Below are 17,736 nucleotides of genomic sequence, written 5' to 3'. Positions count from 1 at the left end.
CCTTCCTTTGGGTCACTCCTCACCACCCAGCCCAAAGACCTCAAGAAATGCAGATTCAATACAATTACAAAAATCAGCATGTTGGGGAGAAACGGGCCAGTTCAAAGCGATGGTGTGTCTGGGCACCGTCGCCGTCCTAGCTTTGGATTAACTTAGAGAATGGAGAACTGGCTGTCCACACGACAGGTGTCCTCAGCCGCCGTCCTCTGCTTCCCTCCCCTTCCTTTTCCTGGCAGGAGAAGGTTCTTTCCTTCTCTTCCTGACCCAGAAGGATCCACCGTTTTCGGTGGGCCAAGGGATCCCTGAGTCCCCAGAGATGGTTCTTCTACGAGTGGCATAGGTCCTAGCTGCTTCTCTTCCTGGGGTGTTGGGGTAACCCTGGCATGCAAGTCCACGAGGTGGGTGGGTGCTGGTAGAGAGGCGGACCCTGCAACACTCCACGCCGCTGCTGGCGGTGTGAGGGAGGCCCAGCTCTGTTCACTGCGGGGGTGTTTATGTCTGCACGCTCCAGGGAGGCCTGGGCTGGGGTGGGTGCCCGTCTGTACTGCTCTTTGTGTGGCTGGGATTTCAATAAACTTGCCAAGCTAGCATCACTAGGACTCTGGCCTTTCCTTCCCAATCACACTGGGGATGGGGGAGCTTGCCTCCTAGACTCCACTAGCCCACCCCCCTGGGGACTTGCCAAGGGCAGAAGCTGGTGTCCTGGGACAGAGGAGGTACTGAGGAAAGAGCGCTCAGGCCCCTCCCTGGAGGGGCTCACAGCTCAGCAAGGGAGATGAGACATATAGCAAAAGCTCTGAAAACGAATGCCAAGCAGCCCGCTTCTCTCCACGCATTGCCCTCCAGCCTCCTCCCTACCAGGGCGAAATCTTTCACTTGTTCCCCAGGTCCCACCCCGCCCTCAGTTCCTCTGGGATCATTGCAGGGGCCAAGAGACCCAACCATGTGTTTAGCGGGTTGGAACTTTCAGTCCACCCTCCCCAACCTCCAGGGAGGGAAGCAGGGTTGGAGGTTGACTCAATCAGTCAATCCTGACTATGTAATGAAGCCTCCATAAAAAACCCATAAGGACTGGGGGATTCAGAGAGTTTCTGAGTTGGTGAACATGTGGAGATGTGGGAGGAGTGGCACACGTGGAGAGAACGCGGACGCTCGGCACCCTTCCCCCATATGTTGCCCTATACATCTCTTCCATCTGGCTGTTCCTGAGTTATATCCTTTTATAATAAACTGGTAATCTAGTAAGTAAAATGTTTCTCTGAGTTCTGTGAGCCACTCTAGCAAATTAATCAAAGCCAAGGAGAAGTCTTTGAAACTTTCAATCTATAGCCGGTTGGTCAAAAGTCCAGGTGACAGCCTGGGTTTGCATCTAAAGCAAGGTTGGGGGTGGGCAGTCTTGTAGGATTGAACCCTTGACCTGTGGAATCTGATGCTATCTCCAGGTAGATAGTGTCCGAATTGCATTGAACTGTGGGACACCAGCTGCTTATTGGTACAAGAAACCCCATGAACACACACACACACACACAAACACGTTGGAACTGTGACCAGAACTCTTAACGTGTGTCTTGTGCAACCACAGAGGACCCCACACCATAGAAAGTCCCCACCCATGGTTTATTGACTCTTGTCATCATCTTGAAATCCTTAATAATTTTTAACAAGGGGCTCTGCATTTTTATTTTACATTAAGCCCCACAAACTGTGTAGCCAGTCCTACCTGAATAGCTGCATTTCTACTAAAAGAATTGAACATGTAGTTTAAAATCTTCCAACAAAGAAAACTTCGGGCCCAAATACCTTTCCTGGTGCATTCTACCAAATATTTAAGGAAAAACTCAACCCAGATTCTTCCAGAAAACATAAGAGGAGGGAAAACTTTCCAACTCCTTTTATGAGACCAGCATTACCCTGATACCAAAACCAAGCAAAGAACTAATAAGAAAAGAAAAACTACAAATCAATATCTGTCATGAACCTAAATATAAAAATCTTCAACAAAATATTAGTAAATTGAATACAGCAACAAATAATAGATAACACATCATGGCAATGAGTTTATCCTAAGAATGCAAGGCTGGTTCAACTTTCAAAAACCTATTAATGTAATTCATGACATTAACAGACTGAAAAGGAAAAATCACATGATTATCTTAATAGATACACTAAAGGATTTGACAAAATTCAACCTCCAGTCATGATAAAAACTCTCAGCAAACTAGGAATAGATGAGAACTTCCTTGACCTAAATGGCATCTAATAAATAAATAAATAAATAAATAAATAAATAAATAAATAAATAAATAACAAAGTAACATCCTACAGCTAACAACATACTTAATGGTGAAAGTCTGAATGATTTCTGCCGTAAGACTGGGAAAAGATAATGGTATCTGTTCACACCACCCTTAGTCAGTATTACACAAGCTGGCCTAGCCAGTGAACTAAGGCAAGAAGAAGAAATAAAAGTCATACGGTTTGGAAAGGAAGAAATAAAACTCTTTCTGTTTTCAGAAGACATAATTTTCTATTTAGAAAACCCCAAGGAATCTTTTTTCTAAAACCTACTAGAACTAATAAGTGAGTTTAGTAAGATTATGGGATGTGAGTTCAATATGCAAAAACTAATTGCATTTCTATAAAAGCAAAGAACAGTTGGAAATTAAAACATTTTAAAGTATTTTTAACACTTACAATAGCACCCAAAAAGTGAAATACCTAAGTATCAGCCTTTAAAAAGGATCTGTATGCTAAAAACTACAAAACGATAATGAAGGAAATCAAAGAAGACTTAAATAAATGGAGATATATACTATGTTCATGAATTGGAAGACTCAATATTGCTAAGACATTGATTCTCCCCCAAAGATGACAAAAGGTTCAAACCTGTGGACTGACAGACCCCGGTTCAAATCCCAGGCTCTCTACTTAAAATAGCTGTGTGACCAAAAGTAATAATAGGCAAGAATAATACTTATAGATTGAACTGAGCAGAGTTTCAAGTGTGTTTTGTGTTTTAACTTGACTTTTTCAACAATCTTAGGCAGTAGGCACTTTAATAATTTCCCTTTTGACAGATGACAAAATCAAGGCCCAGGGGTCAAAGCAGAGGCATTCTGACTCCAGAACTCAGACTCATCACCACCATGCTGTTCTGTCTGTCACAATCTCACTAAGCCTCTTGCCTCATCTGTAAAATGGAAAATAGTTCCTATTTCAAAGATTATTAGCACATAGCCTGGCACACAGTGATGCACAATAAACGGTTGCTACTGTTTTGATGGTGATGGTGGTGGTTCTAGTTTTACTACTAATGGAGAAGAGCTGTGTTCAGCAGCTCAGCCACTCCAGGACCAAACACGGGTGGATACTGAAGTGTCAGCGGACTGTTTCCAGCGACTGCACCGAAGCCCCAGCTCTGATCCGCAGGCAGGCGGCTCCCTAGCCTTTCCGTTCCGGCAACCAGGACTGAGTTTCTGCGCAGCTGCCTGTGGGGCTTGGCTGCCCTCTGCTGGCCACCAACTTCCCTGGAGACACCGCACCAGGGCATTTTCAAAGCACTCCCGCAATAGGATTTTGTGGAGGGAGAGGGGAGTTTTTTGTTTTGTTTTTTTCTTTTGTTTTTTTTAATCAATTTCCCTAAGTTTTTTTTTAATTGTCGTATAGTTGATTTACAATATCGTGTTAGTTTCAGGTGTACAGCACAGAGACTCATTTCTGTATACATATACAAATATATATATAAATATTCCTTTTCAGATTATTTTCCCTTATAGTTTATTACAAAATATTGAGTACAGTTCCCTGCGCTATGAGAGGGGAGTCTTTTAAAAACAAATTGTTTTCTCCAAAACTGTGTTTAGGACACAAACATTGAAACACTGAATAGCAACTTTAAGAAAAGAAATCCACCCCCTCACTCACCAGCCCAGCACAGCACTGTTTTCACCATACTGTGTCTCTGTCAGTCTGTGTTCCCACAGATGCTCGGAAAACCACAGCCTTGAATCAGGAAAGAGCCATGGAGGGCTCTGTGCCCCATGGTTTTCAAACTAAGTGTGCTCCTCAGGGCTCAAGGGCCAGAGTTTCCCATCAGTGGCATTTAATGACACACATAAAATATTTAAAGTATCCAAGGCATCCATTCATTTACACAGTCATTCAATCAGCAAGTATTTACTGGACACTTACTCTATCCCCAACACTGTTCCTAGTGCTTGGGAACCATCAATGAACAAGATGGACAAAAATCCTGCTTCCATGGAGTTCATTTTAGGGTGAAAGACTGATAATCATCAAGAAATAGAATAAACAGGTCAATTATAGGGTGTGTTAGAAGGTGTTAAGTGCTATGGAACAAAGAAATAGATCAGAGCAGGATAAGCTGGATGGAGAACGCTCTGGGAGGAAGAAGGCAGGTTGCCATTTTTAAAAGAAATGCCAGGGAAGCCTGTTTGAGAGGTGACGTTTGGGCAAAGAGCCACAGGTGGCAACGGAGCAAGCCATGTGGTGGAGGGAACAGCATTCAGGGCAGAAGGGCCAGTCAGTGCAAAGGCCCTGAGTCAAGAGTGGGCCAGGTGTGTCTGAGGAGCAGAGGGAGGCCGGTGTGGGTGACGAGAGCAAGGGGATGAGGTGAGAACTGTAACAAGAGGGACAGGCGGTGCATCATTAGGACTTTTTTTCTTTCTTTCTTTTTTTTACTTTGAGTGAAATGGAGAATTATCGGGGCATTTGAGCAGAGGAGTGACACAGCTCAGTGTCTTAAGGGGATCACTGGAGTGGGGGGGGCAGGGCAAGCAGAGACCAGCGTGTCCATCTTATCTGTTTGTATAGCTGGATAGATAGATAGACAGATAGACAGACAGACAGACAGATATAGCTAGATAGCTAGCTAGCTAGCTAGCTAGCTAGCTAGCTAGCTAGATAGACAGACAGGCAGGTTTATATAGCTGTTTTCCTCCTAAGATTTAGGGAAATGGTTCTACTGCTAAAGAAGAAGAGAAGGAGGAGAAGGAAGAGAAGAAGACGAGGGAGGGGGAAGGGAGGGGGAAGCTGCCAGGAACCCCAGGGTGGAGTAGGAAACCTCTCTCAGCCAATTAGCACTTGAAGACTTCCTGGAAAAAGTGGCCTCTCGGGAGCATTTTAAATTATGGGAGGGCCATGGGTTTTCGGGTGGACATTCTGACACTGGGTGTGGCTTTCAAAAGGTGGGGGTAGCACAACGGGACAGGACCAAAGAGCATGATGAATGCCAGCACCCAGGACAAGAGGGTGTGGAGGAGGCTAATTGGAGTTAGCCGGGCAGCCCTGGAAAGGGCGTTTAGTGAGCTGCCTGCTGAGCCAGAGAAGAAATCACAGCCTTGCTCTGACTAGTCCAAAAAGGCTTCCTGGAAGAGGTGGCCGTCTGTTCTGGGACATTCCAGGCAAAGGTGTGACCAGGGAGAGGGCTTGGGGATAGGGAGAGGGGGCCGGAGAACCCACAGGGCACATGTGGGCAGTAAATGAGGAGAAGGCCAGTAAAGAGAGATCCAGCTCCCACCCCAGCACCCAGACAAGGATCTGGTCTCACTAAGTAGTGTGCTTGGGTGATGGGTAGAGATGGGCATGGTTCTATGGGTTCTCCATGCCTCCCTTGGGTAGAACCAGATGGCAAAGACCCAGGTCCCATAGGTCTTCACAAACCCCCCAGGGCGTTGTGCCAGATTGGCCTGATCTGTGAGTTTCTCACTTGCCCAGGATGACCTGGGAACAGCCCCATAAAGACTCAGCTTCCCCCTCCGGCCCAGCCCCTTCAATCCAAACCACCGTGTGGACGGTCTTCCTGAGCATTCCCCACAGGCCCTGGGCTCTGCTGCCACCTGCAGTGAGGCAAATTTCACCCAGCGCCCACGAGCACATCCTTGTGCTGGGCGGGGCCCGCCCTCACTCCCGGCACACCCGCCCAGGGGCTCACACCCTGGTTCTGAATAGTCCTGCTGGTCCTGGATGGGTCTTTTATTTCTGAAGGCAGTGGGGTATCTCCAGGTCTCCTGAGTCCCCTGGCTCCCCTTCCCCATCCTCAGTGCCTAGGCCCAATTTGAGGTGGAGGCTTGCGGGGTGTGTGTGTGTGTGTGTGTGTTGGGGGCCTGAGGGAACAGCTGACACAAGAGCCTCCCTCTGGGGCTAAGCCTCCGCTCCCTCCTGCTACCAAGAGGCAGAAATGCGTTTTCCATCCTCTTCAATCAGCTGAAGGAGAGCAGAGGCTCACGGGAGTTGAGAAGCGGATGAGGTTTTATGGGCTCTCCAGGCTGGCAGAGCAGAGGGCCCGTCCCTCCTCCACCTCCCGTGCTCAGGCCCTACCCTCCTCACTTTCAAAGGGTCCGAGTCCCTCTTGGCCACACCACACCATCCAGGTCTACACCACCATCAGTCAGTGAGCTCACTGTCCAAGGCTCAAGGATACATCCCTGGATCCAGGCCAGCAGGGCCCCACTTGAGGGGTGGGGAGTGGGAAACCATCCCCCGTGCTCCCCAGTATAGCCTCCTCTCTCCACCCCAGACTCCACCCCAAATTTGTACACTAGTGAAATCAGGTTAAAGAAAACATTAAAAGCAGCCTTGAAAGGATAATGAAATCATAAATGTGCAGAGGAGGTGAAGCCTGTGGACGGGGCAAGGAGCAGGCCCACTCTCTGCTGGGTGAGGGGATGCAGGGGGTGGCAGGGGAGTTTCTGATAGGAAGCAAGAGTCCCTTTCCTTTATACAGACCCTTTTGGTCCCCAAAGCATATTCTTGTGTATTATCCACTTAATCCCCCCAACAACCCCAGAAGATAAGAATGAATCCCACATTATGGCCAAGGAATCAGAAGCTCAGAGAGGTTAAGAGCTTCCCCAAAGCCACACAGCTAGGTAGTGTCCAAGCTGACACTTAGACCAGGTCCTCCAATTTGGATTCCATTGCCCAGATTGCTAAATGCCAGCTGCTTCACCATGGGTGACTATGATCCGAAGACTATTTGGGGCCAGCTAGTGAGGCCTCCTGCTCCTTGCCTACCCAAGGTCTCTGCCCTACGTGGAAGGACAGGTGTGGGATGTGGAGATAGAAACCAGTCAGCTTGGCGCTGGGCAAAGACCTGCAGTGGACCTGGCTGTGAAGACAAGGGCAGACCCAGGACGGAACGTGGGGCATCTGAGGGAGGATTCAGGGAACCGTGGCACAGGGACAGCATTCGGTTCTGGGAGGCTCCCTGGAGGGGTTGTCACCCTCAGAAGAAGTTCCTCAGCCCTTCTTCCTGAAGTTCCTGACCCCTCAGGGGCCTGGCTATCCTCCCTCAGCACCGACCACATCCCCAGGTCTGTGCTCAATGAACATTAAAGACTATCCATCATTATCCTAATAAATGGCCCCAGGACACACAGGGATGCAGGGATGTTAGAAGGAACCAAGAGTTCAGAGCCCCCAGGAGCCAGAAATCACAGTGTCCTTGGATAGAAAAAAGCCACCTTCCCACCCCCGTCTCTGCAGAGCAGTCTCTGAATGTTCTTCTAGGGGTGACAATTCTGGGGCTGACAAACAGGATGAGCCCGTGCCCTGGCTGGTGGTCTTGGAAGGAAGTGAGACTCACAGGACCTGTTTCTTCTTAAAGAGCCCAGGGACGGTGTCCAGAGCAAGTCCGCAGCAGCGAGGTTATCCCGGCTTCTGCCATCCTTTCAGCCAAGTGGGAGAAAGTGGCTAAAGGGAGGCGCCCCCCTTATCCACAAGGGGCCGCCACTGTGGCCACTGAGAGTTGCAATTTTGCGGGTGAGAAATGAGGGCTCTGGAGCAGAACCTTCTAGGGTGGAATCCAGAAGGTTCTAAGAGACCACGTGCTCCAGCCCTCTGTTCTGCAGGGAGCATGGTCAAAATGGCCCCTCTGGACCTGAACCACCTCCAAGCAATGCTGCCTGAGTGGGTTTGGACTCACCTGATCTATCAGCCTCTGAAACACATCGATGTACTTGAGAATGTGTTCAGTGTGGAGCCAAGAGGACAGAGGTGAGGACCGCTGGTGGTCTCACCCAACCTGGGACCCTAGAACTTCTCCCTGGAGACAGTGGCCCCAGCCCCTACCCCATGCCCAGCCACCTCAGACTGTTGTGGAGTTCAAACCCGCCTCCAGGTGTGGGTGGAGACCATCTCACAGGGAGACTGTGAGAAAATTAATTACCTAATGTACATAAATGAGCTTTGAAGATGAAAAGTGCAAACGCACAGTATCCCTAATAACATCTTCAATACATTTAGGGAGGCCCAGAGTCGCCGCTGAGCTCGCGTTTAAGACGAGTCCTTGGGGAGTTGCTGGCAAACTCCCCAAGCCAATAAACAACATAAAATGACTTTTCACTCCTTTCATGCAGCCAACCCCAGCTCTCCCCACCAATAAAAGGACCAGGGAGGATCAGAGGAGCCAGAAGTATCCTAAGCAGCGCACCCGCCGCCCTCGACACCCCAGCGCGCTCAGCCTCCGTCCGATCAGACCCACACCATGACCTGCCGCTCCTACAGGATCAGCCCAGGATGTGGGGTCACCAGGACCTTCAGCTCGTGCTCAGCTGTGGCCCCCAAAACTGGCAGCCGCTGCTGCATCAGCGCTGCCCCCTACCGAGGGGTGTCCTGCTACCGGGGGCTGACGGGCTTCGGCAGCCGCAGCGTCTCAGCCCTGGGCTCCTGTGCGCCCCGCGTAGCGGTGGGCGGCTTCCGCGCCGGCTCCTGCGGCCGCAGCTTCGGGTACCGCTCCGGCGGCGTGTGCGGCCCCAGCCCGCCCTGCATCAACACCGTGTCGGTCAACGAGAGCCTCCTCGTGCCCTTCAACCTGGAGATCGACCCCAACGCGCAGTGTGTGAAGCATGAGGAGAAGGAGCAGATCAAGTGTCTCAACAGCAGGTTCGCTGCCTTCATCGACAAGGTCAGTGAGGCCTGGGATGGTCCAGAGACGGCCCCAGCCCTGCCCTCCCCCTCGGGAGGATCTGTAGGGGAGCCAGCACGACAGCCAGCAGCGGGAGAGAAATGCAGACCAATGTGCGCGGAAGGATCCGTCTTCTCGTTTAATTCCTGCAAAAGTATATCGGACACCCACTGGGGTCCAGAAATCGAGTCTATAGTCTAAAGTGTGTGTGTTTCCCGAGACAAGACAGCGTGGGAATATCAGAGCTGCCGCTGAAACACAGGGCTCTGGGTACCGGAGGAGCGGGAGACAGTGGGGAGAGGCGACTCCTGCGCTGGGGCAGCTCCGGAAGTGCTTAGGCTGCTGCTCAGAGCCACGCCGCCTCCCCACCCTCGCTCTGCCCCTCCGCCATGCGAGTCCTCAGGCGGGCTGCTTGTCTGCCTAACAGAACTGGCCTCACATGCTTGGTGTGAGGATTCACGGGGTTCATGCAGGGACAGTGCTGGCACACAGTAAGTGCTTGATAAACGTTAGCTGTTAGCGTTCTTTTCCAAGGACAGTAGTGGGCAAGGAGGTGTGACAGTTAACCAAGCAGGCTTGGCAGCCTCCTTCATGGATGCAGAGCTGGGAATGGGGAAGGCAGGGCCGCCAGGCTGGCGGGAGGAGGCCCACCAGTGCAGAGCCTGAGAAACCCAGAACTGCCCTGAGGCTGCCTCTCAGAAAGGCCACCTCTGCGTCTCCCCTCATGTCGGCTCCTACTGTGTCGGTGAGGCCTTACTCCAGCTGAGGAAGTAGGACCAGGCTCTGGGGTCTGGGATCGGGGGCAACAGGGGTACCTTCTTATTATCCCTTTCTCTTTAGTGATCTCAGTTAATCCTCAACATGACTCAATAGGGTAAAATATCATCTTTATTTTTTGAATAACAGATTGAAGCTGAGGGTTCAGTGAGCAGCTTAGACAGACTATGGTGACAGGCAAGTGAAGGGGACTCAAGGGACATGAGATCCTGACTCCTTACTAACTATGAGACAGTAAGTTAGTCATTTCATACCTTGGGGTCTCTGTTTCCGTTTCTGTACTATAGGAGAAATAAGATCTCCCCCCAAAGGTTGTGAGAATTGAATAAAATTGATTGATAGGTACAGACATAGACAAAGATGTGCGTGTGTGCGTGTGTGTGTGTGTGTGTATCTTAGCACAAGTCCTGGCACCACATAGTAAATATTCAATAAATGTTTGTTGCATAAATGAATAAATGAAGAATGACTGGTAATGAACAAGTCATAGTTCAACTGATTGAGCACTTACTGTGTGTCCGAAACTGTTCTAAGCACTTTACATGTAGTAACTTGGTCAGTTTTCACAACTTTAAGGAAGGTACTATTATTATCTCTGTTTTGGAAATGAGAAAACCAAGCACCCAGAGGTTAGACAACTTGCTGTTACAGTGGCAGACCTGGGAGCTGAATCAGACCCTTGGCCTCAAGCCGGGGGCACTCATACCCACAGTGCCTCCCTTGCGGACTGGGAGCAAGGCCCGCTGAGTCGCAGACACTCCATGGCTCAGCCCTCGCCTGGCCCTGGCTGTTCAGAGAACATCAGAGCAGAGGGAGAGAGAGCTCTGGGGAGGCAGGCACCTCCCCAGCCTCCTCCTGAGTCTCTTTCTCCCACCCTGGGCGGCAGGTGCGCTTCTTGGAGCAGCAGAACAAGCTGCTGGAGACCAAGTGGCAGTTCTACCAGAACCGCCAGTGCTCCGAGAGCAATCTGGAGCCCCTGCTCAACGGCTACATCGAGACGCTGAGGCGGGAGGCTGAGCAGGTGGAGGCTGACAACGGGAGGCTGGCCTCGGAGCTCAACCACATGCAGGAGGTGCTGGAGGGCTACAAGAAGAAGTGAGTGCGCCCGACCCAGAATAACAGGGGCAGTGGGAAAGCTCCTCCCACAAGCCTCTTGAAGCAGCTTCATTAAGATTCCTGCCTGTCTATCAACAGGGGCTGCCTGGGACCCAAGGGGATGCTCAGTAGGGGCCTAGGTTTTTTCAGATTCTTTGGCTCCACCTCAACCCCGTGGAGGCCCATTGAGTCTTAGAGCTGTTTTGGGGGGAGTAAGGAAACCCAATGGGGTTCTAGAGCTTTCTTGTTCCTCCCACTCCTGCTCACCTTCATGACAGGGCTCCGTGCCCTTCCTGCCCGTGGCACCACCTCTCTTTGGATCTAGGATGCAAAGATGATTTTAGACTTGGGGGATGGAGTGTTACTCATCCAGAGGCAGCAGGAGTGGGGTGGAATAAGCCAGGCTGGGACAGGGCTGGCCCACGAACAATGCACAAAATAGACCAAGGAGAGGACAAGATGACATTTGCAGAGTTCATCCCTTCTGAGCCCCGGAAGAGCTTGCCCAGGAGCTGAGATGGTTGCCAAGCCCCGGCCCCTGTCTCCCCCACCCCCAGGTATGAAGAGGAAGTGGCTCTGAGGGCCACAGCAGAGAATGAGTTCGTGGTTCTAAAGAAGGTGAGGGGCTGGTCACAGGGCAGGGAGGGAGGGGCACCCTCTGGTGGCCTCCACCATGGTGGGTCACCACACCTACCCAGAGGCGCCTTCCGGGGGCCTCTTCCCACATGCACGACCCCTCCTCTTCGCCCCACTGCCAGGACGTGGATTGCGCCTACCTGCAGAAGTCAGACCTGGAGGCCAACGTGGAGGCCCTGGTGGAGGAGTGTAGCTTCCTGAAGCGCCTCTATGACGAGGTGAGGAGGGCCCTGCCAACCAGCCAGGAAGGGGGGAGGGAAGGCGTGGGGACTGGGGGGAGGTGTTGCGTGCACGTTTGCCTCCTGAGTGATGGAAGCATGTGAAGAACATGCACGCACATGCAAGAGGGGCCTGTCGTGTAGCTGTCACAGACACGTGCAGGTAAGCCCCAAGGACAGTGGCGCTCGAGCGTGCTTGGGCCTCTCTGTGCCGGCGAGCCCCGGGGTGTTGCAGCGTGTGTGCCCGTGTGCTGGCCTTTGTGCATGTTGGTCTCTACATGGATATGAAAGAGTGTATGTGGGAGGGGGGTAGGGTGGGTTTCCAGTTAGAGAGGGGGTCTTAATTCCTGGACAGATCACTAGTCCCGGCATTCAGACCCCAGCTCCCTTTGAGTCAGGACTTTTTCACATGCTGGGCCTCAGTTTCCCCCTTTGTTAAGTCGTGGGCTGTCCCCAGCTGACCTCCAAAGCCCCTCCCAGCTTTACTGTCTTATGATGTACCTGTGTGTGAATGAAAGGGAGTGGGAGTCATGTATCATACATGACCAGTGCCCCCTCCAGGGAGTGGACACGGCCCCCAGGGCTGGAGCACGTGGCCCAGACAAGGCACCAGAACCAAATGCATTGGCTGTCGGCCCCCCAGGAGCTCCAGGTCCTCCACGCCCACATCTCAGACACCTCAGTCTTCGTCAAGATGAACAACAGCCGGGACCTGAACATGGACTGTTTCGTCGCCGAGATCAAGGCTCAGTACGATGATGTTGCCAGCCGCAGCCGGGCTGAGGCTGAGTCCTGGTACCGCAGCAAGGTGAGTGGCCCAGGGCACCTGCCTCCTAGACATGGCACTGGGAAGGATGCGAGGTGTATATTAGAAAAGGCTTCTTTTGTCTGGGGATTTTGATCTTTAGGGATGGTAAGAAAAGGACTGACAGATCTCAGTTTGGGCGTCAGGGTGGGGCTGCCACGTCTGGCTGCACAGGCTGAGCACTGTACAACCTGCACAATCATCCGTGTGGTCCTGAATGGATGGGATGCCCCATCCTGAGACTCAGGAATCATCTCTGCTTCCCCCAAGTGCGAGGAGATGAAGGCCACGGTGATCCGGCACAGGGAGACCCTGCGCTGCACCAAGGAGGAGATCAACGAGCTGAACCGCATGATCCAGAGGCTGACGGCCGAGATTGAAAATGCCAAGTGCCAGGTATGGGTTCCGGGAGAGCTTGAATACCCAGCACAGGCAGACTGCAGCACCAGGCCCTTTGCCAGCAGGAGAGCAAAGGTCTGGCCCTAATCAGGCCTCAGAGTGTGCCCGTGAGGAAGCAGGGGTCCAGAGAGAGGGCAGGGCCCCTGGCACATCACGCTGCACTGGAGCTGGGATGAGCTGTGTCACTGACGTCCCCCTCCCTGGCCACCCTGCAACGCCAAGGAGAGATGGTGAAAAGTGCCCATTCCTCCCTCGTGTTCATAGTCCCATTAACTACCCGTTTATAGGTAGTTAACCTACCTTTTCTCTGGGACCCTTGCCCCAGCTCCCTCAGCTCAGGGGAGCCAAGTTGCACCTTCTCTCTCTCTCACGCTCATCCTCACATCTCCTTCCCCACAGCGGGCCAAGCTGGAGGCCGCCGTGGCCGAGGCGGAGCAGCAGGGCGAGGCGGCCCTTAATGATGCCCGCTGCAAGCTGGCCGGGCTGGAGGAGGCCCTGCAGAAGGCCAAGCAGGACATGGCCTGCCTGCTCAAGGAGTACCAGGAGGTGATGAACTCCAAGCTGGGCCTGGACATCGAGATCGCCACCTACAGGCGCCTCCTGGAGGGCGAGGAGCACAGGTGGGGTTAAGGAAGACCTCGGGGTCTAGAAGGAGGAGGTCCTGGCCCTCTGGCGGTGAATTTCGCTGAGCCCAAATGTGAGCTGTATCTCTGCCCGCTGCTAGTACAGCTCAAGCTTCAATAATAATGATAATTTACTGAATGCTTATTAGGCCTGTGCTAGGTGCTCATTTTAACCCTCACAGTCCAGCGAGGTAGGTATCATTTTTCCCATCCAAAGATAAGGAAACAAGGCCCAGCGTTCAGTGACTTTCTCGTGGCCACACAGTTAACAAGCACAAGAGCCAGGACCTGCACCCAAGACATGTGGCTCTAAAATCCATTGTCTGCCAGTAGCTTCCTAAAGGAGACTGAAGCTTGGCCTGCCCCGGAGGCGGGTGCATTGTAAGGCTGATGCACCCTGTGGCTGTAGCTCTTCCTGGGCATCAAGCCCTTTCACACACGCTGCTGCATTCAGTTCGACTCTCCTTCCTGTGAGCCCGATTGGCACTATCCAGGGTGGGGCAAGTCATTCAGATTGGAGGCAACGGGTGGAGTTCATAAACTCACTCACCTCTGCTGAAAATCAGAAGGCCTTGTCTCTGTGGTCAGAGAATAGTTAGAGAGTGAGCATTTAATACAGACTTTGGGGGAGCACTTCCTGCCTCTTGGGGGTTGGATCTGTACACAGGAAGGCCGTCTCTGTGCCCAGGCAACCATCTGCCTCAGGGAATCCAGCTCACCGCCCAGAGTTAACGGAGTTTTCTTTCCCCTTAGGCTGTGCGAAGGTGTGGGCTCTGTGAATGTCTGTAAGTACCCGCTTGAAACACCCCTAGAAAAATGGCTTTGTTGATGGGCAAATCTGAACCTGACAGCCTAACCCACTAAACCCAGAAAGTTCCAGGCCTGGGAGGGAGGGGGCCTTTCATGCCCCCCTCTCCCCCTCCCCCCTCCACTCTTCCCTGGAGGCACTAAACAAAGGCATAGTTGAGCGCCATCCACTGGTGGAGATGTGAACTGCAGGCCAGGGTAATAAGGACACAGTAGCTTTGCCCCTCTGAGTGTAGGGGTCCTCGGTTCCTTCTCGCCCAGGTGCCCAAGAACAGCGGTCCCCAACATTTTTGGCACCAGGGACCAGTTTCGTGGAAGACAATTTTTCCATGGAGGCGGGGTGCGGGGGGATGATGGTGGAGTGATGGGGAGCAGCAGATGACACTTCGCTTGCTCACCCACGGCTCACCTCCTGCTATGTGGCCCGCTTCCTAGGGGTTGGGGACCCCGGGGTTGGGGACCCCTGCCCTAGAAGGCTGAGATGCTGAGGAGAACAGGGTCTGAGTTATGAACCACTAAACCCCTTTGAGGAGGAGGGAGGTCCTGCGGTGCAGAAGCCCCTTAGGGCCTGTCCTGGGGTTGGTGACATCACAACAGGCCACTCAGCCATTCCTGTCCCCTCTCTTCCCACAGGCGTCAGCAGCTCCCGCGGTGGAGTCACCTGGGGGCCCACATGTATAGCACCACCCCAAGCCGCCAGATTGCCTCTGGCCCCATGGCCACTGGGGGCAGTATCACAGTGATTGATGGCGCCCGACTCCTGCGCCCCCTGTCAGCCCTGCATCTCCAGCTTCAACTGCGGGAGCAGGTCCGTCTGCTTTGCCTAGAGTCCGAGGCCCCGCCTGCGCTCCCCGGGCACGGAATGGTGTGTGAATGGAAAATGTGTGCTTGCTGCCAGAATCTTCCACGTGTTCCTCCAAGGGAAAGACCCTCCACTGCTCTCCGCCACCTTCTCATTTTAGGGACTTGTTTCCTGGTTCTCCAACAGGCTTCAGTTAGAGAGAGTCATTCCCAGCCCTTTTACTCAATTCCAATTTAACTCCCAAATACCAGTGGCCAATTTGTATTAGTCACCAGGCTCTCTGGGACCCTACCGGTCACCCAGGGCCGCTGGACATTGTGAAAATTTGGCCTTCTCCTGGCACAAGGAATAAGCCTAAGTATCCAGCCTGGTCTCCCACAACCTGAGAATCAGAGAGGAAGCAGCACCCTGCCACTTCCAGCAGCTGCCCTCTCCTGGCCAGGAAGGTCTCTGCAGGAAAGAATTGCCCCTTGGTCATTTTTGTTTGTGTTTTGCTTGTCTCTCTAACCGACTACCTTCTTCTGGGTTAACCTGTTCCAGCCAGACTCCTCCTGTGACCTCCCAGTTGAGAGGCCCATTATGGGGGGAATTCTTTTGATTTTGGACAGGTCTCACTATTCAATACACCTTTATACATTTCAAAGAAAACACCATGTTTGCTCCGAGGTCACCCCCTGCGGGTGCCGGAGGGATCTGTCCAATGCTGAGTGGGTGGGATGGAGAAGGTGAGGCCACTGCTATGACTGTCTGTGGGTGCCTCGCCTTCTGGGTTGTCTCAATCTTTGTTTTAATAAATGCTGCTGCCATGCAAAGACATGTGATCTTGTGAAGAACACTGTCTCTGTGCCTGCAACATGTCCGACACTCGGAGCCCTCTGGCCCCATCTCCAGCTGGCCAGTCCTTTCCAACCCCGTGCAGTGTTTCCCAGCCCTCCAGTGATTCTGCCTCTTCCCCTCCACTTCCATAGCCTGATTCCAGCTCAGACCCCTCAGGCCTGGACCACAGCTCCAGATCCCCACATGACCTCTTTCTCCCCATCCGCACCCCACAAACCCCCCTCCCCTCCCCAGCAGCCAGAATGCCAAACTCATAGCTCTCATCCCCTACTGCCTGGCTCACACCACTTCCCAGCATATGCATGTGCTCCTTATGTCAAACACAGGCTCCCCCATCTCCCCTTTCCCCACCCGCTCCTCTGCCCTGTGCAACCCCTCCACCCAGATGCTCACCTTCCCAGATGCAGGCTCCACCCAATGGAGACAAGTCCGCCGCCTGAGGCCTCCCAGGACTATCCCACTGGACGCATAGGCTACCCCACACCCCTCCTCCCATTTGCCTTTGCTCAGCACTCCTTCTGCCCCCCTTCGCTACCCTCCCTCCCCCCACACACACATCCCCCGCTTCCTGCCCCACAGTGTCTCAAACCCTGAGGATCTCTGGTTCTTTCTTTGTGGCTCGTGTCCAGGGATGTCACTGGGTGTGTCTGGACACTGGATCAAGCTGCAAGTTCCTGGAGAGTAGGAAGTGTCTCCTCCTGGCTTTGACCCCCAACCAAGTCCCAGGATGGGGCTCCAGAACATGTCAGGCCTGAGATGGTTGGATGAACTCAGGCAGCTGGTAGAGCAGGAGGTGTAGACATCAGCCCTCTTGGACTCACCTCCATTTCTCCATTAGGAGAACAGACTGGCCATCACTATTCCAGGCAGATGTCCCCCTGCCGGCCTCCTCTGCTGCCCCATCCCCCAGCCTGTCCCTGGGAGGAGATGTTAAGGGCCTGTGCATTCTGATGAATCCTCATCTCAGACCCAAAGAGCTATAACTCCACTGGAGGCCTCTCCTGAGTGCTTTGGCTGCTGCTGTTTGAGGTTTGCCAGCTGACACCAGACAGGCCTCCTCCAAGTTTCTGGCCCCCTCTCCTTCTTTCTACCATCTCTCTGGGCTTCAAGGGCATGGTCATACTCACAACAGGCCAACATTCAGTTTAAGGCACATCATTCATCCACAGGAAAGGTTAAATCTCCAGGGCCGAAATGTAAGGAGATCAAAATTTGAGCATCAGCTCTGCCATGTCTCAGAGAGACGCTGGGCAAGAAGTGGCCTCCATGCTCTGGACGTCAGCCTGGGGGCCTGTGCAGTGAGTCTGTGCTTGGGGAAAACACCTTGATGTTACCTTGGGTCTGGGCCAAGCATAACTAAAATGCCAAACCTGATACCCAAAAATATGACACCGTGCATTGAAAACTCAAACAACCAGGAGCTGGGAGATATCGATAAGCTTTTTAATAAGTTTCCATATTTCGTGTGCATGGCAGCCCGAGGTGCCATCGGCATGAAGAAGAAACCTCTCCCGACCACCCTCCTTGCAGCCAACAGCAAAAATGCAGAGCAAGCTCTTCTCTTTTCAAAGGATTCTGGGTCTCCCACAGCTCTCTCCTGAGAAAAGAGCTATTCCTTGCAGAAACGGTACACTCCAAGAGTAACTGAGGATTAAAGTTTCATTAGAAAAAAATAAATTTTAAGGAGAAGTCAAGTGGTCTGAATCTCTCAATCAAGAACAAGCCAGAAGAGCAAGGGGCCCAGACAATAAAGTAGGCCCATGTCAGTGGCTCCAGGGCTCTTTCCTGGGCTCTTTTTTTTTTTTTTTTTT

General features: G+C 52.5%; 1 protein-coding gene across 1 annotated transcript; it reads left to right on the top strand.

Moving 5' to 3' along the window:
• The first annotated feature begins 8,506 nt into the window (after positions 1-8,506).
• Positions 8,507-15,113, top strand: KRT85 (keratin 85). The gene is given in 11 exon segments (XM_068561920.1): positions 8,507-8,926; positions 10,590-10,798; positions 11,356-11,416; positions 11,557-11,652; positions 12,296-12,460; positions 12,728-12,853; positions 13,256-13,476; positions 14,233-14,264; positions 14,920-14,946; positions 14,949-15,034; positions 15,036-15,113. Coding segments are annotated over 11 exon segments (1,521 nt in total).
• Positions 15,114-17,736: the final 2,623 nt, after the last annotated feature.

Source organism: Eschrichtius robustus, chromosome 13 (genome assembly GCF_028021215.1).
Source record: "Eschrichtius robustus isolate mEscRob2 chromosome 13, mEscRob2.pri, whole genome shotgun sequence".
NCBI classification, from domain to species: Eukaryota; Metazoa; Chordata; class Mammalia; order Artiodactyla; family Eschrichtiidae; genus Eschrichtius; species Eschrichtius robustus.
This window is presented reverse-complemented; position numbering and strand designations above follow the sequence as displayed.